General features: G+C 57.6%; 5 protein-coding genes across 5 annotated transcripts; 1 reads left to right on the top strand and 4 right to left on the bottom strand.

Annotated features, from left to right (window-relative positions):
- Positions 1-1,145: 1,145 nt before the first annotated feature.
- On the top strand, positions 1,146-3,466 carry B0I36DRAFT_323302 (uncharacterized protein). Its single transcript, XM_046153951.1, has one exon. It carries the CDS (start codon positions 1,222-1,224, stop codon positions 3,325-3,327), a length of 2,106 nt encoding a protein of 701 aa, XP_046012836.1. The 5' UTR covers positions 1,146-1,221; the 3' UTR covers positions 3,328-3,466.
- A 222-nt stretch (positions 3,467-3,688) lies between these two features.
- Positions 3,689-5,424, bottom strand: B0I36DRAFT_374176 (uncharacterized protein; the record flags this gene model as incomplete). The annotated part of the gene is made up of 2 exons (XM_046160252.1): positions 3,689-5,157; positions 5,292-5,424. 2 exons carry the CDS (start codon positions 5,422-5,424, stop codon positions 3,689-3,691), a joined length of 1,602 nt encoding a protein of 533 aa, XP_046012835.1.
- A 546-nt stretch (positions 5,425-5,970) lies between these two features.
- B0I36DRAFT_289044 (globin-like protein) lies at positions 5,971-8,009 on the bottom strand. The gene is made up of 3 exons (XM_046151665.1): positions 7,112-8,009; positions 6,781-6,931; positions 5,971-6,609 (listed from the first exon to the last, which is right to left on the bottom strand). The coding sequence occupies exons 1-3, from the start codon at positions 7,864-7,866 to the stop codon at positions 6,205-6,207; spliced, it is 1,311 nt and encodes a 436-aa protein (XP_046012834.1). The 5' UTR covers positions 7,867-8,009; the 3' UTR covers positions 5,971-6,204.
- Positions 8,010-9,692: 1,683 nt separating this feature from the next.
- B0I36DRAFT_362892 (phosphoinositide 3-kinase regulatory subunit 4) lies at positions 9,693-14,544 on the bottom strand (the record flags this gene model as incomplete). The annotated part of the gene is made up of 2 exons (XM_046158724.1): positions 9,693-14,269; positions 14,331-14,544. The coding sequence occupies 2 exons, from the start codon at positions 14,542-14,544 to the stop codon at positions 9,693-9,695; spliced, it is 4,791 nt and encodes a 1,596-aa protein (XP_046012833.1).
- A 1,031-nt stretch (positions 14,545-15,575) lies between these two features.
- B0I36DRAFT_242105 (uncharacterized protein) lies at positions 15,576-17,403 on the bottom strand (the record flags this gene model as incomplete). Its single annotated transcript, XM_046149880.1, has 3 exons — positions 15,576-17,070; positions 17,124-17,207; positions 17,267-17,403. 3 exons carry the CDS (start codon positions 17,401-17,403, stop codon positions 15,576-15,578), a joined length of 1,716 nt encoding a protein of 571 aa, XP_046012832.1.
- Positions 17,404-20,425: the final 3,022 nt, after the last annotated feature.

Genomic DNA, 20,425 nt, shown 5'->3' with positions numbered 1-20,425 from the left:
AGTAATCGCTGGGGCGCGGCGCCAGGGAGAGCGCGGGCCGCCTTGCGTCGCCATGGGAGTAGCGGCGTGCGGGTGACGAGACGTCTAGAGCCGGTCGCTGTGGACGGAGGATGTATTGACGCATCGCAGCGGTTGTGGGAGGAGAGGGTCGGGCGTAGGAGTTGGCTGTGGATGTTGGAGAGCGACACGCCGCGCTGGAACGACCGGGTGCGGACAAGCATGGCGACGTCGACGTCGGTCAGATTGGACCACTTCCGAATAGCATGAGTCGGTCGTAGCTGATCGTGGCAGAGGTGGTTGTTGAGAGATGCGGAGGCGGTCTTGAAAATGCCAGCGCCTTGTAGATATTGCCAACAAGGCAGGCCGGACAGAAGCCCGGGAGCAAGGATAAAGGAACGTAGAATTATATGCTGACAAGTACGAGAGGCCGGAAAAGTGATCCAGGCAGGCAGAGAATCCTTGTGGCCAGGTGCTCGGCGGGCGCTGGGGGGAGGACGCGGGGAGAAAAAAAGAGAGAGCTGCGGTCAAGATGAGGCACGTGTGGTTGGAAAGCTGTGAGAAAAGCCAGGGCGGCCTAGCAGAGAAACATCGCGCACAGGGGTGCCACACCCACAGTGTCGAGCATTAGCATGATGACCCTCTGAGGACTCGACCCGACTCGACAGCTCGGGGAGGCGACTCGAGCTGTCTGTCCAGGACAGCCAATGGGAAAGAGCAGCTGGAACCCCAAAGCGGGGCCGGCCCTGCCAATTTTTTTTCCAGAGAATAACCCATGCCAGAGAATAAAGGCGGGGACGCGGAAGACGCAACTCCCGCTCCCGCCCACTGCGGTGTGTAGGTGCCGAAGACACTGCGTCGCAGTTGCATCAAACACAGGCATCTTGACTTTTTTTTTTGGGGGGGGGGGGCAGGTTGTAGAGTGCCCTGCGGCTCAAAGCTGGCGATGACTATGTGCTTCAGGGGTTTGGGATTAGGTATGTGCCCAATGAGGCAGGGACCACGGACTGTGGAAGTGGCAACAGCAGGAAAGAAAGACTCTACGCAGTAGAGCCCCGAGGCGGACCCGCTAATGCAACTGGGGACTCCACTATTGAACCACTGTTCGGCTTTCGTGACTACCCTAAGGTTATACATCTTGCCTGCAACTTGGACGAGCAAGGTCGACATCCTTCCAGGCTCCCTACAACTGTGTCACCCCCATACAGTTGCGCCTCACCCACAATGGCGTCCAGGACAGCATTGGCCTCAGCAGGCTGCTCCAGCTGCCGCTCAGCTGTTCTCAGGCTCTTTGCGGCAGACTTCGCTTCACCAGCACCTTTGTCCTCGCGACTCGCACCCGAGCTCGTCCTGGCCCGAAGAAACAGGCTTGGGCCCACGATCGCCCGCCCTTACTCGACCCCCGCTCGCCGACCAGAATCCTCAGCAGATACGACCGGCACGGCAAGTCCACTGCCAAAGGACGTCGAAACAGTGCCCAGCAATGACCAACATGAGGACGTTTCACAGCAATCTTCGCCTGGCACCCCTGCAGACTCTGTCCCGTGGTATCTTCAGGTCGAGCCTCCGCGACATATCGCGACCCTCGAACCTCCGCCACTCCCGCCTGTGCCTGCCGACGGCCCACCCATCCTCTCATCGATTCTCGAGTATGCGGCCGAAGAGCTTGGCCTCGATGAGCTTGCCCTGCTCGACCTCCGCGAGCTCGACCCTGCTCCGGCGCTAGGGACGAACCTCTTCATGCTCTTCGGCACTGCGCGAAGCGAACGCCACCTCCATGTCTCCGCTGGCCGGTTTGTCAGGTGGCTGCGTGCCAAACACCGGGTACACGCCGACGCCGACGGCCTTCTCGGACCCAACGAGCGCAAAACCAAGTTGCGCCGCAAGGCTCGCAAGGCGAAGCTCCTACAGATCATGGGCACTGACGAGACCGATGACGGTATTCGGACAGGCTGGATCTGCGTCAATCTCGGCACGATCGGTCGTTCTGGTCCCGAGAAAGCCAATCTCGGCGAAGACGGGCGTCTTACAGGCTTTGGTACGACACAAGAAGGCACTTCTATCGTCTTTCAAATCATGACCGAGGCTCGGCGTGCTGAGATGAATCTCGAGGCGTTGTGGTTATCCAGTCTAGAGAAGTCTAGGGCGCTGAGCAAACCGGCCGAGACACCTGCTCTTGACGCAACGGTGCAGAGTAGCCGCGCGGCGGATGCTCTCCAAACCCCGGCACGCCCCACGTTGAGCGATGGGCAGGTACGCAAGATATCACCACAGCAGACGGCATCATTCTCCACGGTGCGAGCTAATAAGTTTTCGGCAAGTCTCTTGGGTCGCAACATGGCCAGCCCCCCCTCGAGGGTGGACGCTGAGTCTGCAAGTAGTGACGCTGAGGAGAAGTCGAGAGTCCTAGGATTGCTCCATAACTTCTTGAGATACGGTCCCCCCGAGGAGATCGCCAAGGCGACTGGCGGCCGGCCTGGGGATAATGCCGGCGAGACGGACTTCACAAGACTGTATGACGGTACCACGGCCGAACTGAGCCCGGCTCAGAGCTGGGCTTGCCGGCTTACCTTTCATGCAAAGTGCGTCGACATCAATCCGAATCTTGCAGCACATAAGGCAATCAGTCAGAAGCTACTTCAGGAAATGCAGCTGCATGGGATTTCAGCCACTAGAGAGCAGTACCTCGAGCTTCTTGGTGCAATCTGCAGAGCCAGATATAGCGACGCGGCACCCTCACGCACAGATCTTGCACTATCACTGCTGCAAACGATGCACCAGCGCGGCCAGGAGGTCCTCGCCAACGACGTGGTAGTATCCATGTTGGACGGTGCCTTCTCGCAGTCGGACGCCACATCGGACTCGCCTCTGGTCAAATATCTTTGGGATCTATTAGCTCAGACGAAGCAGCCTTGCTTGAACGAGAAGTCTCTCATTCATCTTCTGAAAGCTTCGGTCGAGGTCCCAGATGAAGACTATGCCATGCTCTGGAATGTGTGGGAGCTGTCACCGCGACACCTGCAGGCGCGATCCTACGAGATGTACCTCGAGTTCTTTCGCACTGCCATGCAGACCTGCGACGCCAATCTCTGCGGCCAAGTCATCCGGCGCTGCCTGCTCGATATGCCCCATGAGCGACCCGCCGTGGCTCTCCAGGGCCGTCTTAGCGCAGCCCTGCGGGAATGTATCAATGTCGCCGACCCAGCTGCGGAGCAAATCGTGGCGAGACTGCCGCCCGGAGCGATCAACGACATCAAGTTGACACGGGGACGGGAGTTTGTTATCATGCTGTTGCAGCTGAATGCTGCCGAGCAACAGGCTGCGTTGTGAAGAGCACGGGAAGTTCAACGGGCTCATCGGGACCATCGCCTCGGTCTTGTCGGTCATCGCTGTAGAGTACATGTACAATACCTGTAAATCTTATACTTGAACATGCATAATGTGAAGCGGCGAACCTTTTTCTCATCAATTAAGAGTGATATATCTCGCTGCTGCGTCCGCAATAGGTTCATGTGGTGCAGGAACTACCGGATAATCCAGTCACTCATCCCGCGGTGAGGGTATTCCAGTGTCCACTGCCTTGTAGGGATCAACGCAAAATCCTCTTACCAGTAGATTGGCCAAGAGGGATCATGAACGGACTCTAAGCAGGACTTCAAGGCAAGACAAAGGCAATCACCAACGCCTTTTCTCACCCCAAAACACTCCGCATAGCCTCGCGCAGCATGGGTGCGATCTGCTTCCGGCTGTTCTTGAGCGTGCCCTGGGTCCAGCACCTCCTGAATCCGTCCTCTGCACCGTCGCCACCACCACCACCACCACCAACACCACTGTCGCCCGGAGTCGAGTCCAAACGTCCGTCCTGCCAGGGTATCAACTTGAGCGTGTCCTCGTGGTCCTCTACAAATTTCCTCACAGCGGCGATTCCAGCAGCGGCGACGGTACTTTGTCCTGAAGAAGGACGAGGAGGAGCCCAGACGAGCAAGTCCCTCTTGAACCCGCCGCTCTCCGGGTCCTCGTACGCGGTCATGATGCTTGCCACATCGAGCTCCTTCTCGTCGGCCCACTCCCGCAGGCCCCCGAGGAACAGGGCCGTGTCGTTGTGGCAGGTGTGTTCGAGCAGGTACGCGAGCGGCTGGGGCACCGACATTGTGCCGAGGCGCAGCTGTTGCGCTGTTGTCGTGTTCGTGCCTGTCGCAGAAGCAGGCGAGGCGGCCTCGGTCCACTCCTTGTAGTCCTTGCGCAGGATGTCGCGCAGCGACATTTGCGAAATGTCGTTCTTGAGGCGCGAGATGCGCTCAAAGTACGCGGCGCGGTCAAATCCCTCGTCATCACCACCGCCACCGCCGCCACCGCCGCCACCGCCAGCATCTGGATCGCCCTTGCGCCGGTGGTGGTGCAGCTTGGTCTCCTCGAGGTACCGCACGACACCCGTGTCGTGGTCGGTCGTCTTGTTCCCGTCGCGCAGGTTGTTGGTGTCGATGACGATCGGCGCCAGGACGAGGCGCGCGAGCTGGTCGTCTAGCTGTTGCCTCGTGGTCTCGTCCCGGGCATCGCCAGTGTCGCCTTTCGCGGCATGCTCTTGTTCTCCGGATGACGACGACAACGACGAAAGGGCTTCCCAGACCGGCTTGCAGTGCTCGACGACAAGGCTCATACAGCTCCCGCTCTTCTCCACCACCCTGGGCTCGCAGTCCGCCGGCAAGCGGCCCTCGTCCTCGTGGTGGTCGATGCACCCGACCACCTTGCCCGTCCTGTCATCGTCCCGCCGCCCGGACCCGGACAGAAAGTCCCGGGCGAGCCGGCCCGTGAGGACATTGTGGTCGACCAGGATCCAGCGGGTCATCCCGGGGTCTATCTCCCGCCGCCGTGGTGGAGGTATCTCGCCATTTGGCTCCTGCCGCCGGGTAGCGGCGACATTGTCGTCATCAGGGGAAGGGAAAGGGGAAGGCAAGTCGTCTAGGGTGATGACCTCGTCGGGCGTGACGTTTGCTTCTCGCAGGACTGCCGAGAACTCGGGCCTCAGCGCCAGGTCTGCGCGGGGGATGTTACAGAGCGGGATGTGCAAGTTGGAAAGCCGGCCGCCTTGGCCAGGTGTTGATGATGGTGCTTGGGACTTGAAGTATGCCAACACGAGGGCTGAACAGAGCGAGTCGAGATCTACAATGGACGTGTTAGTACGTGCATCGTACGACAACCTGATATACCTTCCTAAACAGCAAAGAAATAAAAAGTCCCTGGGGAGGACAGTCGCACGGAACAAGCCCAAGGTGTTCCAAAGACAAAAGACTTACCAGCCGATTCATTCCCCACCACGAACGTCAACGGCCTGCTGGAGCCGCCATTGTTGCCACTTCCCTCGGCAGGCACCGGCCGATTAGCTAGTGCTTCCCGGGCTTGTACCAGAAATGCTGAAAGTGTCGCCATGCCTCGAGCACTCTGGTGACTCGCGCTGCTGCTGCCGCCGCCGAGTATGGTGTTTATGCCGTTAGAGATAGTGGTGGTAGCAGACCTGGACCTCGCCAAACTCGCAAACGGGCCGGTGGTGCCGGTGGTGACGGTGCCGGTGACGATGGAAAGGTACCTCGTGCCCCGCAGAACTTGCGGAAGCATCGGCAAACCTTCGCGAATGCCTGTCCTGGTGCTGTTTGTGCCCAGGCCCCCCGAGGTATTCAGATAAGACAAGGATGGTTTCGAGTGGCGGAAGGACTCGGTCAGGTCAAGGTGAGGTCGATACCTTTGAAGGCTCGTAGGAGGTGTAAGTCGACGGGGGCGGCCGCATCCTGCACTGTTCAGTGCGGCCAAAGTTGGTGTGGTTTGGCTGCTCGGGAGGGGCTGCCGGCGGGTTCCAGGGTAGGTCTTCCGGATTACGGAGCTTCGGTCTCCGGGCATGCCCGGAGCTGTGTTTACCCCACAGTAGCCTTGCAGTCAACATGAGTACGCATGCTCTTCCACCGTCACAAATAAGCTATTGCTGGTCGATGTTTCGTCTGCTTGTATAAATCTGAGAAGACTCTGAAGATCTCTGAACTTCCTGGTAGGCATAATGATTATGCCATTTGCCTTCAATTTGGAGTCTGTTTGAATAACAGACAGCTTGCTCACTTTACTCAACATAAAACATGCCGGGTAATGTCCTCCGATATTAAATATGAACCCAATTGGCCTTTCCTCGATTTTTCTTTTTCGTTCACTTTCTCCACTCGATCAGTCCTTCTTATCCATGGACCCAATCTCCAACATGCCAAACTTGATCCTCGATGGATCTACCCGGTTCGACTCGAGATACTTCTTGACTTCGATCATGAACCTGTGCGGACCGCAGACATAATACTCGGCTGGCTGGCCCGACATGCCTCCGCCCCCGCGCAGATACAGATCCTCGACTGGCCGCACGCGGCCTACATTGAGGTCGGTCACGAAGTCGACTGTGTACGACAGCACATCCGAGTCCGCGAGCCGCGTCTTGAAGAAGGTCGTGCCCAGCCTCTCGGGAAACCGCTTGGCCAGATCGCGGACTTGATTGCCATAGAGCGGACGATGCCGGGACCCGTGGACCCAAGAGATCGGCCGATCTGGTGGTGGTGGTGGTGGTGGTGGTGGTGGTTGCGTCTGTGCGGAGGTGTCGTTTTGAAAAGGTGGTCTAGACGACGAGAGGGACGCCATGGACGGCTGTGACGATATCGGGTGTTGTTGTAAAGGGTGTGGTGGGGGATTCCGGTCGGCTGTGGTTGGAGTCAGCAGGAGTGTCTTGAGCATGGCCAGCAATGGCGCGGCGCCGACACCGGCGGAGATGAGCACTATCGGGGCGTTGCCAGTATTCTCTGACGAGGCCGGCTCCAGGCTGAATTCTCCTGCGGGGTGGGTGAGCTCGAGCACATCGCCGACCATGACCTGGTCGATCAGCATGGACGAGACTACGCCAGGCCTGACTCTGGCGATGCCGGCGCTGCTGCTCAAGCTTGTTGCCGACGACGGAGTACTAGGCCGGGTTGAAGGGGCAGAACCCGTGCCCGCAGACGAGCTGCCTGCCCCACGCCGAGCCGCGCCGGGCGAAGCCACCCTTGTCCTCGACGATGGCGACGATGGTGCTACTGCCGCCGTTGAAGACGACGACGATTGCGGCACGTGCCTGGACTCGGTTCTGAAGTGCTCCGTTTCACGGCTGGCATCGCGCCTGACTGTAAACCTGTACGTCGAGGACGAAGCAGGATCGCCGCACAGGTAGTACTGCCTCAGCTGTGGATGGTCTCTGCCCGGTACCGCCGATAGGCGCAGAGAGACGTACTGGCCAGGCTGGAAGGGTGGCAGTTTCTTGCCGTCCTCGGGCCGCACCTCGATTGTGACAATGTCGCCCTCTCCGTCGTTGCCGTCCGCCAGCTCGGTCCAGCGCTGGGCGACGACGAAGCGGCGCCAGCCGACCCAGCTGCCAAAGTCGCGGTAGATGAGGGCCTCGCGGCGAGTGAGCATGCCGGCCATGACCGAGTAGGCGCGCTCCCAGGCCTCCCGGATGGCACGGGTCCAGCAGTGGGGGCCGAGGACCTCTGCAAAGGCCCGCAGGAGGTAGTCGCCGACAATGTCGTAGAGGTCTGGGGTGATGGCGAGGCTTGCGTGCTTGTGGGCGACCTTTTCCATGCGGGCGACGAGGCCAGAGATGTCGTTGATGCTCGAGGCAAAGGCGAGCATCATCATGGTGAAGGCCTTTGGCTGGTGGCCGCGCTGCATGGAGATGGGGTTGAAGTAGGCGTGCATGCCCGGGTGGTCTCTGATCATGTTTGTGTAGAAGAGGGTGGCGATACGCTCGCCATCCTGGCGGATGAGGGGCACCGTCGCCTTTATGAGGCGCGTCTGCTCGTGGTTGAGCGCCATGGCTGGTGTCTTTTCGAGTATGCCGACAGGTGCTCTCTACCGTATGGCCAGACAATGATCGGTTAGAGGGTTCCTCAGCGCGACAGAGCCCAGAGACGTGGCCATTGGGCTATGTATAAAAAGCCACCGCACGGGGGGAGCCCGTTTGAGCAAGCCGTGATGACACATCACCGCTGCTTCTTCTGCTGGTACTGGTGCTGCTGGCATACTCCAAACGGCTTCTCGCCCTAGCGTGCGTCTGTGCTCTGCGCTCGACACAAGCGAGAGAGACCTGCGTAAAGACATGACACATGACGCGCCGGTGATCCGTGTTCGCCGCAGTGAAAACCCTCGGTCATACGATCCAACAGGCGATGGTGGGGGGGCGCCGCGAGCTGCGGGAAGGGGTCCAGCGGCTGGCTAGGGCAGGGGGAGGGGGGTCCCGGAACGTGGCGGCCGCCGCCCCGGGCCACCGCTGGGAGGGAGGGTTGCACTGGGGCGGCGGCTTGGACAACTTTCTTCTCCTCTGCTGATTTCCAGGACGTTGTGCAACAGGACAAAACGATGCAGTGGCTAGCACGCATGCGACTCGTCAGATGCAGACTTGAGGACAACGATGAAGACACACACACACAAGCGTAAGCCAAACCTTGGTGCTGCCGAAGCAGGCGTGACTGTGCAAGCAGTGCGAGCTGTGCAAGAAGTCGTCTGCGAGCCTCCTCCCTATCCCGCTCGTCCGGGCTTGGACCAACCCACTCCATGCCCCGTCGTCGAAAAATCAATCATTCTAGAGCTTCCGACGGTTCTTCCACCAAGCCTTGGCAGCCTGCTAAGCTCAGCCCGGCAGGGCGGACTTGTGTACGGGCCCCGTCCTCGACTTCCCCCCACCACGACCACCTCGCACCTCGCACCGCTGCTGCTGCTGCTGCTGCTGCTGCTGCTGCTGCTGCTGCTGCTATACATGGTTTCCGCATGTTGCATTCCGGTCTGGCACCCCGGGCCTCGACAGGGTCCATTCCCGACCACGGTTCTCAGTCCGTGGAGATGCAGAGCTCGGATCAAGGCCCGGGCGGGAACGCAAGTACGTACGGGCCAGCGCCATCTCTTTCTTCGACCAAGCACCGCAAGCTTGCAAGAGAGGCCGCAGGCTTCCCATGGAGACGCAGAAATTCATACATAACACGGATTGGATGCCAGAGGCTTGCAAGGTTGGACATGCCCAAAAGAGGATTGGAACGAAGGGAGGGAGGGAAGGAGGACCAAAAAAAAAAAAATCTGATCCGTCATCATGCTGCATGCAACGCCCAACAACACGTGCACATCGAACCATCCGCTCAGGCACCTGCAGGGGGGGGTCATGCTGCTATCCTGCAAGTGCCTTTTGGGGCCGTCCTCCGACGGATTGTCTTGGCTCTTGTCTGTGCGTGGGCTGCCCTTTTCCATAGAGTTTCCAGGTTGAACGATAACCCTGCACCACATGGATTGTGCTTGGCTGTAGTGCTTTCTGTTACAGAAGAAGCAAAATCATCTTTTGGCAATAGCTTTGGGTGCTTCTCCTTTGGCTCCTTCTGTACAGAAGCGGAAGTCTCAGGATATCGTCTGCGTGGTCAACCCGCTCACCTGGGGAGCTTACATGCGGCCTGCAGCGGACATCTTCTCCTCCTGCATGGTTCACAATGACTGTGGCACCAATGTCGTCCGGCCGCCATAATTGCCCTATGATGTATCATTGTGTCTATGATCTATGCGTTCATTCGCTCAGTCATTGCCTGCCAGCCGGCCACGTATCACATCTCGCTGCATTATATACATGTCGTGGGCACCATGACCACCACCAGATCCAACTACTACTGCAGGACAAAAATCACGCCACTTCGGTCCACACTAACCGTCATGGTATACGGCACCTCCAGGACCGCAACGTCCTGGATCGCGTCGAGGTGGCTTCGGAGCAGCTGTGCCTGCTCGGCACTAATCACACTATGCCGCGGCGGCTTCTCTCGGCTGCTTCCACCACTGGTGCCTCTTGCTGACCCGCCATGATGATGATGGTGGCCGTGTTTCCTATCACCTCCTGCACCTGATGTCGATGCACTCGGGGGCAGCTTCTCCACGTGCAGCACGCAACCCGAGGAACCGCCCGGGTTACTCGTCGTGACGAAAACAGGCCGCGCGGATGTGGTCGAGGTCGCACCGATGTCGGGCCCGGCGACATTGTTGAGCCCGCTGAAGACGCTCGAGTTCTCGATCCGTGACAGATCCCAAAAGCGGAGCTTCTTGTCCGCACCACCCGTCACAATGTACCCGTACCGCACATCGCGCTGGTCCTCGACAGCACCACAGCCGACCACCATGGCTCGGATTCCACGGTCAGAGACCACGTTCGCGCCCGTTGCCGTCGTCGTCGTCGACGAGTGTGTAGTAGGCTCGACGCTCGTGGCAAACCATCCCAGCATGCCCTCTGGTCTGTCCTCGTCAACGTCCCATGGCTTGTACTCCTTAGGTCCGTCCTTGCCGCCAGCACGGTAGATCTCCCGGCATTGCGTCTTTTCAAGATCCCAGACCGTCACCTCCGCAAGCCCAGTACCACCTGCAACGCACACCCACCGGCCACGGCCCTTGGTCGGGTGTAAGCTGAGTCGGTGGATTGGTGACTTGCCCGGCAGACCCCAGCTCTTGAGACGCATTTTGAAGCGGAGATCCCAGAGGTCGAGGACGCCATGTGCAGTACCCAGCAGTAACCAGTTGCGTTTGCGGTCTACCACGAAGCACGTGGGCGTTCCATGATGCACGGGGTTCTCCAAGGCGTATAGTAGTGTCATGGTGCGGAGATCGATGCCGAGGACACGCGAGCGGTTGGTGGCCAAGATGAGCACAGAGCTCATCTCGATCTTGAAGTGCTCACACCAGACAGCATGCTCGTTAGCAGGAAGTTGGTATTCTCGAAGGAGTCGCAAGCGGATGTACTTGAGAGCGCCGTTGATGACCTGCGTGTAAACCTTGACGATGTGTACCCGGCCATCCGTAGCACAACTGATGAACGTGTGTGTGTTTTCAATAAAGCACAGCGCTGTGACCTTGGCTCCTGGGGAATGCTTATGAGTTTGCCTCGCCCGATGTGTGACATTTCGTTCGAGCCGAAGCGAATCCCACACCTTGACGCACCCGTCATTACCTCCTGTCAAGAAAAACTGGTGGTCGGGGGACGGCACGACCCTGTTGATGGCGCCAACATGCTCTGCAAATGTGGCCACCAGTCGTCCCGACGGTCGCCAAATCTCCTCGGCCCCAGTCCCAGTTTTAGCCGTCTTCTTTCTCGAGACAGGAGTGACCATAGGGCCGAATTCTTTCTCGTCATGCGGAAAATTGTCGATGTACATGTAGTCAAGCATTTTCGTGATGCTTGGGTCGTTACCTTCATACGTATGCGCCAGCCGCAGTCTAGAGCTAGACCTACCCTCGCTGACATCGTCGCCGGGTATCGTGATCCGTGGCGCTGGTGCCTGTGTGAAGGGACCCTCAACTTGGCCCATTGCATTTGTCTGGGTGGTCCCTGTTTCCGGGCCGGACCTCCCACTATCTTTGCGGTTCAACAGATGAAGCGCACTGGACTGTGGCCGGATGGCCCGCCTTGTCGAGTATGGAGCGTCCGACACAGAAGCATCGTCGTCTTGCGACCGTGTCGTCGACGATGCTCGAAGACCTGCAACGTTGCCTCCGCGAGCATCGATTGAGGAAGTTGATTGAAGGCCGAGCGGTGAGAGCGCCCTGTGATCACCCACTGTTGGTGATGCAGCTCCACCACTGGTACTCAATCTGGAGCGGTGACTATTCATAGCCGCCCTCCGCCGCCGACCAACGGGTTGATCGATTGTCATCGAGGCATCAAGCAGTGCATCTGCGATGGTGTACGGACCTTTATCGGCATCGCTTGCCGAATCTGGTGCCCACGACGGTTCACCGTCCATCGCCGTCTCGTCAAACATAACAGTCTGCATCTTGACATCCAGACTTCTTAGAGGTATGATTTCGTTCAGCGGCACTGTCGAGGCTTCCTGTGTATTCAGATCACGGTTCTTCATCTGGCTCAGACGCCAGATGAATTCTCTGAGTACGAGTAGCTTGAACTCGTCCTCTTGTGTCATGCCCATATTACGGAGACGCACAAGCCACTTCTCATCCTCGTCATTCTTGGGCACTTTGCTCAACGTCCTTGGCTGGGGTTCGCGTGATGACTTGACCGACAACGCTGTCGATGCGATTGTGAATGTCGATTGTTTCTGTTGGCGCACACTCTTCCAGAATAGGCCCTTATCGGTCTTCTGAGCCCAGGACAGAGCCAGATCAAATACTGTACGTGACATGGGCTTCTTAAGCGTGTCGAGGAGCGTCAGCTCGTCAAAGCTTGGTATGATCGCCCCTTTCAAGAACGGCTTGACGAGTGGCAGCACTATACATCTTATATCGGCAGGCGACAAAAGCCTAGTTGCGCTGGAAAGGTACTCTGAGGCTGCTTCCCTGATCCATAGGTTGGGATGCATGGTGAAGCGACCCACAACATCGACCAGCTCCCAGGTCTTCGCTTTTGAGAGCATGCCGAGCTTGGCGAGCTCAGCAAGCGAGTGTAACGCAGCTTGAACGACGTGCTCCTCAGGATCAGTCACAGCTTGCACCATGAGCGGCAGGCTGAACTCCTCCAGTCCAGTGCTGCCCAAGAATGGTGCGATGCCCAGGATTGTGTCGAAGTAGGCGCACTTGAGCATCCAATCCCTATCATTCAGATATGTATTGAGGTGGGTCAACAGGATGTCATTTGACTGGGCATTGCCAAAGAACATGCAGAGCTCTGGCACAGAGCTCAGGAATGCGCGACGAACAGACGCATCTGGATCTTCAACCAGCGCCTTGGTATGCGCTTCGAAAGTGAGGTTTAGCTCAGCACGGGCGTTGTCGAATAGATCATCCAGGGCCTCCGCATCTTGTCCAGCTTCGAGCTCTGGATCTTCGGATCGCATGGTGCCTTCAGCTTTTAGAATCACAGCAAGCTCGAGAAATCTGAGTGCCGTGGTTGCAAGGCTCCCCAGGCAGGAGGCATAAGTTGCCCGCACGAGGGGGCTAGGTTCCTTGCGTTCGAGAGCGGCACCCGCTTGACGCGTTGGGCCGAACATGAAATTCTGTATCCGAGGCATAATGTACTCGGTGAAGACGTGGGCATTCACCGGAGCCACAACTGTGACCAACGCCAGAAGCTGCGTAATGGACCGCAGAGCTGCAATGTTGACAAGGTCGACGCTGTCCCCCAGTAGCGCGATCAGGTACGGGAGGACACGGTCCAACTTCGCCTCATCCGTAAGTCTCTCCGCAAAGCCGAGCAGAACATCGCACGCCCTGATCCGGGATGTCGCTCGCGCCGTGCTTCGAAGAGAACCTGCCACCAGGGTGAGGAAGATCAAGGCGCCATCATCTGCAAGCGGTTGGCCTGGACGAGTGACCAGATTCTCGTTGTTAGGTATGCTGAGCCGCACGGGAAAGAGGCCAAGTCCCAGTCGGGGAGCGAAGCGTTGTGCTTCCTGGGCGCTGTTGGCACCGTGGTAGCCCAGAAAGTAAGTAATCTTGTCAAAATCGAAGAAGATGCGGTCGATTCTGTCGTCTGCTTCCCCGAGGTTCTTGGTAGCGTTCGAGATGGGAGCGCGTCCGGAGCTGGGATCTGTAATGAGCTCCATGTACTGGTGCAAGAAGCTGTAGAAATATGCGGGGAATATCCTGTCCTTGTAGAAGTGCAGGTACTGCTCTGCCGAATATCGCTTCTCCGGGTCGAGCTGGATCATGCTCGAAAGCATCTCCCGCAGATCGTTGTCAGGTATTCGGCCGAGGAGGGAGATCGCAGGGTCATACTCGCCGCGCCGGTACTTAAACAGCTGGCTGAGACTGAATATCGGCGTTTCTAAGAACAGCTCAGCAATGACACAGCCTGCGCTGAAGATGTCCATGGACCAGGTCAGGGAGCCTCCACCAGCCTTCGCGTCATCGGGGTGCACGAATCTCTCCGGCGCAATGTAGCCTGTCCGTCGGCCCGAGAGATCAAAGAAATACGAGTACATCCCCGGGTTGTCGTCGGGGAGCTTCGCAGGTTTGAATGATCCAGTGAAATCGGTCAGATAGAGCCAGTTCCACGATGTCACCATGATATTTTCCGTCTTGATGTCGCCGTGGTATATCTCCTTTGCGTGGCAATCTCGAAGGGCACACAGTAGCTGAAAGGCCAGCCATTTCTTCTCGATATCTTCTAGGAAAGGGCGTGTCGACATGCGGTCGTAGAGGGAGCTGTATAGGTACTGCCGAACAAGATAGGCAGTTTCATCGGTCTCGAAGGCTTGTTCGAAGCCTAGAGCATTTGGGACATCGCGCAGCAACGCCCGCTCGCCTGTCGCAGAGAAAACAGTCAGCACACGACACAGCCATGTCAAAATGGAGAGATTGCGCACGCAAGATGAGCTCGCCATAGCTCTGTAGTGATAGCTTCGCTGCCGGCTTGGCGGTCACCTTGACCACCACAACGCCGTCATGATGGCGTGCTCGTATGCTCTTCATGAACCGCGCACCACCTATTGTTCTCTCATAGACCAGGTCTGCGAGCTCTGGCACGTCGATGCCGGCCGAGCCCGCAGACGGCGCAGTGATGGACCAAGTGTTACCCATGGCGCAGGAGCTGAGCAAGGTCTGGGCCACTGCACAATGACACGCCTAGACGTCGCGTCGCGATCATGGCATGGTTCGGGAGGCACAAGCAGCGGACGCGGTACGGGGCAGAAGCGAAATCAAAAGTAGCGAGGCGTTCGTGAGGCGGTCGAAGCTGCTGAAGGGTGGCAGAGGTCAGCAGATCTGCGCAGTCGAGAATGGTCTGGAGTGATCACGGGTTGGTGTTTGAAGCTCCATACTGCGCAACCGTCGGTTCCCCATGCCATGCGCACCATGCGTCAACAGTGGGGCGGGTTCGGGGCTGCCTTGACTGGGGCAGCTGCACGCAAGTACGGGGCACTGCCTAGACTCTAGACCTCCCGGGGTCTGGGCTTGTGAGACCACAAAAATGCCTGGCACCAAGGTGGTCATCATACACGATCTCTGGATTATGACCGCTCCATAGCTGGTCCGACGATCACACATGACGGACAAGAATTTGGTATGCAAACCGTGAATCATTTTCAACTGGTCTAATATGCAACTATGACGTAGCCTTTGCCAGCCACAGGGCAATCTGAGAGCTGACCAATACAATATGGACACTCCCATGATATGTGCAAATATGTACTGCAAGGACTACGCGCCTTCTCCTCCTCCAAAACGACGCCCTGCTGCATCGCCTCAAATGCACAAAGGGGTACTGCTAAGACGCTCAAATAAGGAAAAAAAAAAACCATTATCGTCTGGCGCTATCCGGGGTATATCGGTCAGCAAGCGTTACACGCCCGCGCACCTGCAATCCTGTATCACAGAACGAGGAATAGAAAAGGCCAGGTACCGGGGTTGAATTGCTGTCGCATGATGGCGAGTCTGCGTGTCTTCTGGTCATGACAAATATGCAGGGCTTCGAAAGGATTCAACATTGCCGATAAATGCTGATTAGGCTCGACTCGGTGGTGGAAGTAGGCAAAACAATCTAGTGCATGGTCGTAATTGTCGTGGACTTCAGTCTTCTGGCCGTAGGGGAGGCAAGATCCTCCTTCTTAGCCTTAGTGGCCACTGCCGGTCTCTGTTGAGCCATCGCCCTCGATCGTCTTCCTCCAGTGGTCAGGAAGACAGACGCAGACAAGGGGGAAAGCCTTGATCTCGCCACTGACTGGCGGAGAGTTGTCCCGTCCCCTGCCCGAGGCGTTTGAAACACCGCTGTCGCGTTGCGCTTGTCGCCTGATCTCCCATTCGTCGGCGCGCTCATCCGTCATGATGCCCGTGGCCCAGCCGTCGTCCCAGATTCCAACGACTTTGATCATGTCACCACGCTCGAGCGAGAACTCATCTTGAGCACGTGGTTGATAAGCCCAGAGAACCGCGACACGTTCGCCAGGATGTATGTCGTCTTGAGAGTAGTAGTCCTTGAAAAAGGGTAGCTGTTCGGACTGCTGGCTAGTCATGCCTGCGGCTGATGACAAACCCCCAGCGCTAGTGGGTGAGGATGGATCGTCGCCGGCAAGAATCGAATTGCTGGAAAGCGAGCCTTGTCGTCTGCTCGTGGGAGGAGGTCGGAGGACAGCAGACCTTGTCTCGGGGCCCGGGCTTTCGCCAGAAAAGTCCGATGACGAGTTGCCGCGTCTTCGTCCCAGCATGTATCCGGTAGCGCCACCGGCAGCTGCAGCGCCAGTTGAAGTTCCATGTCGTGAACCACTGTGTCTCGACGGAGAATCACCAGAATGACCCTCCAACGCTGACATGCGAGCGATGCGACCACCCGGAAGAACCTCATAACCCTGAGGAGGCGTGTTAGAAGCGGGAATTTTGGTGGTCTGCGGGCCTTTCCTGGAGGGCGAGGGTTGGTTGAAGACACTGCCTTTCTGGCTTCCCTGTCTGTTGCGACGAGACCGCATGCACAAGAGGACGGCGAGGGCGATAAGAACAATGCCCGCTATACAGCCAATGACGATGCCTGCAATGGCGCCACCAGACAGACCCATATTGCGGTTACTGCCGTCAGAGGCGCCTGCCGAGTTCGTCGAGGTTGGCTCAGAGGTTGAGGTCGGCAAAGGGGTGCTGAAGGTCAAGGTCGGGACAATAGTGGGAAGAACCACGTTTGCACACAGGCTCTCGGTGTTGGAGCTGTAGCAGCAGGTATCTGTCGAGTTGATGCCGCCAGAAGCACAGTAAGAACAAATGCCCAGTGTGCTAGATCCGTATCCACAGTTGTCGGGCTCGTTTGATATCGCGGTGATGCAGCCACCACTTGAGAGAGATCGAGCAGGCACGGCACAGTCGGCGAAGTCAGCCCTGACAAGTTCCTGGATGTTTCCAACAGGATTCGCGCAAAGATTGTTGTCAGCAACAATCATGGCCTCGCTCTGAGCATACTCGGCACACGAAGCCGCACAGAGAGGTGCGGATTGTTGTGTGCTCAGTCCGCAAGCCTGGATTGAGTTTTGTACAATGCCGTTGCAGATGACAGACTTTGTAAATCTTGCATAGTAATCGGATGTATTGGCGAGATTAACATTGTCACACCCAAACCGACCTTGGAACCTGTGTCATGGGTTAGCTTTGGTTCAGTGCGCAACCCGCCAAAGAAAACTTACTGTCGCTGTACATATGTGTCCCGGACATATAGGTCCAGTTGTTGATCGAAAGAGGCTGTATCCGAGACGTATTGCAGGAATGGACTGTGAGACACATGTCAGAGCTCTGCAGATTTGAAGGTAGATCACGCAGGTATTCTTACTAGTGGTTGAGCAGGAACTCGGTCTTGCCGACAGAGGCCCCAGAAAACGCCTTGCATCCTGAGGAACCGGCGAGCGAAATGCAACTACTCTGTCCCAGCGCGACGGGAGCTAGTGACAACACAGTGACCAAGGCCATCGCCCCTGGCGCCGCAGCAGGCAGCCCATTGCGGGCGTTTCGAAGCTGCATGGTGCCGACTCTCCCTAGGTGCGGTCGATTTGTTCCGATTAGGCTCAATGAGTTGCGTTCAAGTACTCGTCAAGGATTAAATCTCCACGACCAAAGCGTGACTAAAGGCGAGCGTTGGTGTGATATGGCCGTATTATTATTGTTCGATGGCGAACGAGTGGCTTGCAGTAAGAGCTGGGAATCAGGGAATGAGTGTTTGTATGTTGCGCACACAGGGCTGTTGGGCGTCTGGTGATCTGCTGAATGGTCCAAAAAGAAGGTGTTTCCGCAGGGATGGAAGGAGAGAAGTCCTGTGGCGCGCTGTATGGGATGAAGTGCTGTAAAGACTGGACTACTACGAGAGACCGTCGAAGGCTAGGGGCACAGAAGCCGGAGGACGAAACAGACGATCGCGCAGCAGGCGCGATCGTGGGGATGAAGAGTCTCGAATGACAAGCTGCAGGAGAATTGCCGAGGAAGGAGCAGCAGGAATGCCGTCGGCGGAGAAGGCGTGGCCGGGCCAACAATGTCTCGCGCCGGAGCTTGTCGAGGGCAGCTGGGCCTGTACGACACGGTCAACGCGCGGTGAAACGGCTCAGCAGGCCTGGCGAGCAGATGTGGGAGTCCAGCTGGTAAAAGACTGTCGCGTCCCAACCGGATGGTCTTTGCTGGGTGGTTGCAGCGTGGCGGCAAGGAGCGCTTTGAGACTTGGCTACGAAGTGCGCGTGGCTACATAGACATTACGGGACCACGGAAGACGGGTCTGTTGGATGATTAGGAAGACACGGCTGCGCGTATTCGCTGTGCAGAAGACGGAGAGCGGAGGGAAATCGACAGGCCAGGGCCGGCAGCGAGCTGGCGACGTGGTGTCGTGAGGCTTCTTGACAGGACGACGACCTGGTGTGGGCGGAAGGAGATCGAGTTGAGGGAAGGGGGCCAGGCGCTGGTAGTGGTGGTGGGCACGCAGGAACAACAAAAGCAAGAGGCAGACCAGCCAGAGAGGGCAGGGGCGCCGGGCTGGAGCCATGCACGCCCGGCCTGTACACGCGATTTGAACTCGCATTAGCCCGGCCAGCTAGTGGGATGGGCGCCGCCCGCACCTGCGGCCTGCAGAAGCCCTCGTCCCGGACGCGGACTGGGGTAACAGCGGGCGCAGCACTTTCTTTCTCTGTTTCCGTCCATGGCCAGCACGGCTGTTTCACGGCGTCGTCTTCCTACTGTGCCTGCCTGCCTGCCTGCCTGTCTCCCTGAACTCGACCTGCGCTCAAAAGCAACCTTGCGGGATGGACATTGACCACAAATCCGCCGCTGGCAGGTCTCAACTGTCCCCCTGCCTGCCATCTCTCCGCGGGTATCGGTGAGTGTAACCTTTCTTTGTCTTCTGTCTGGCTTCTCCGTTTCCAAGGTTGCGCCCGGTGCCGCCCGCATGGCGCACAACGACGCGTTTATCTTCCCTTGCCTTCGCCTCGTCTCCAGACATAACTACCGTACTGTACATAAAAAGAGCAGGGTGCCCGTTTCGAATGCATCCTGGTTCGCAATGCAGTGTCAGGGTCATGGGCAGGCCATGGCCAGCGGCCGGCAAGGATCATGGGACCCTGGCGGCAGCAGGTTGGCAAATCAGGCAAGGCGCTACAGGCGATTTTAAGATTGCGCTGGCTAGGGTCCATCCCAACCAAGCCCACTTGCGATTGTGGCTCCAACCGTAAAAGGGCGAAGCACACAGAAGCCACAGCTGTCGTAAATCACGACAGTCGAACGATAAGTAAATAGTTTCCAGGCCGCCCTGCAGCGAGGCCGTACTGTTGGGACGCCGTTGTTGCCTTTGGCACGTCGATCCGCTGCGCAGTAATGAATGTCGATCACTCGAGGTTCTTGCACCTAATCTCACACATTGCGTTCAGGCGGCTTGGAAATGGTCAGCCGTCTTGGCTCCCAAGCCGTCGGGTGGCCCTTGTCCTCTCTAGCGTACATCGTTGATGATGACACACGGCCAGATAATCGAGAAGACTCATGGGATCGTCCGTCTCCTATTCCCAGTATGCTATGGAGCCGCTTGCGGCTCATAAAGGCAGCTCGCAGAGCTCCCTCCCAGGTTGCAGGAACTGATTGATGGCTTGACTCATGCTGAAGCTCCACAGCACAATGGCCACTGCATGCAGCCCACGGTGGTTCTGAGCAGTCCGGAGTGGTGGACACGAAGATCACTTGCTCCGGAGGATCGCGGACTCCCCGAATGCAGCGAAAAACCTTGGGATCGGAAGGCTGTGCCGAGTCGATTTCGCGCATCATCAAGAGGCAGGGCAAGATACAGCGCCAGGACCAATGGGCACCACGCACCAGTTATTGCCCGCGTAGCAAAGTCCAGTCGTTGATATCTAGGAGCATCACCGTCTACCAGGACGGCCTTCCATGGTGAAGCTTTCACGAACCAATCAGTTGTTGCCAGGCTCATATCATCAGGCCTCTGGTCTGATCGTCGAACAAAAGTCATCCAGAGCTCTTTTGCTGATTCAGAGCATCCCTTCGAACACATGGAGGTAGTTATTGCGGTGATTTGGGTACATCGGAGCTTCGAGTCCAAGATCACCGCAGGCGTAGTTAAAAAGAGGTGCTCCATAGCTTTGTGTATCCCGTGGTCATTGGCTGGCGCCAACGGCAGGCAATGGGGAAAGCGTCAGGCGTGTCTCGTGCACTATACTTCGGCAGCCGACCGCCAGCTGCAGTTTTGTGGTTGTTCTGATTGGCAGCTGCCACGTTGGGCTCGCTCTCGAACATACCTAGGTATATTCCAGCATGGCACTGAGCCGCACGCCACCCATGACGCTTCACAGGTTATGAGTGGCGGGAGGGGCTCATTCAAGAGGATGCGCGGATTTGTACGAGATATCGCATTCTCTTGTAGTCGGGGTGGCCATGCCGAATCGGTTTGAGAAGAGATACTGTTTTTACGAGGCGCAAAGTCTTGCCCGACTACGAGAGCTGCCTGTGA

This window comes from Microdochium trichocladiopsis (genome assembly GCF_020744255.1).
Source record: "Microdochium trichocladiopsis strain MPI-CAGE-CH-0230 chromosome Unknown B0I36scaffold_5, whole genome shotgun sequence".
Classification (NCBI taxonomy): Eukaryota; Fungi; Ascomycota; class Sordariomycetes; order Xylariales; family Microdochiaceae; genus Microdochium; species Microdochium trichocladiopsis.
This window is presented reverse-complemented; position numbering and strand designations above follow the sequence as displayed.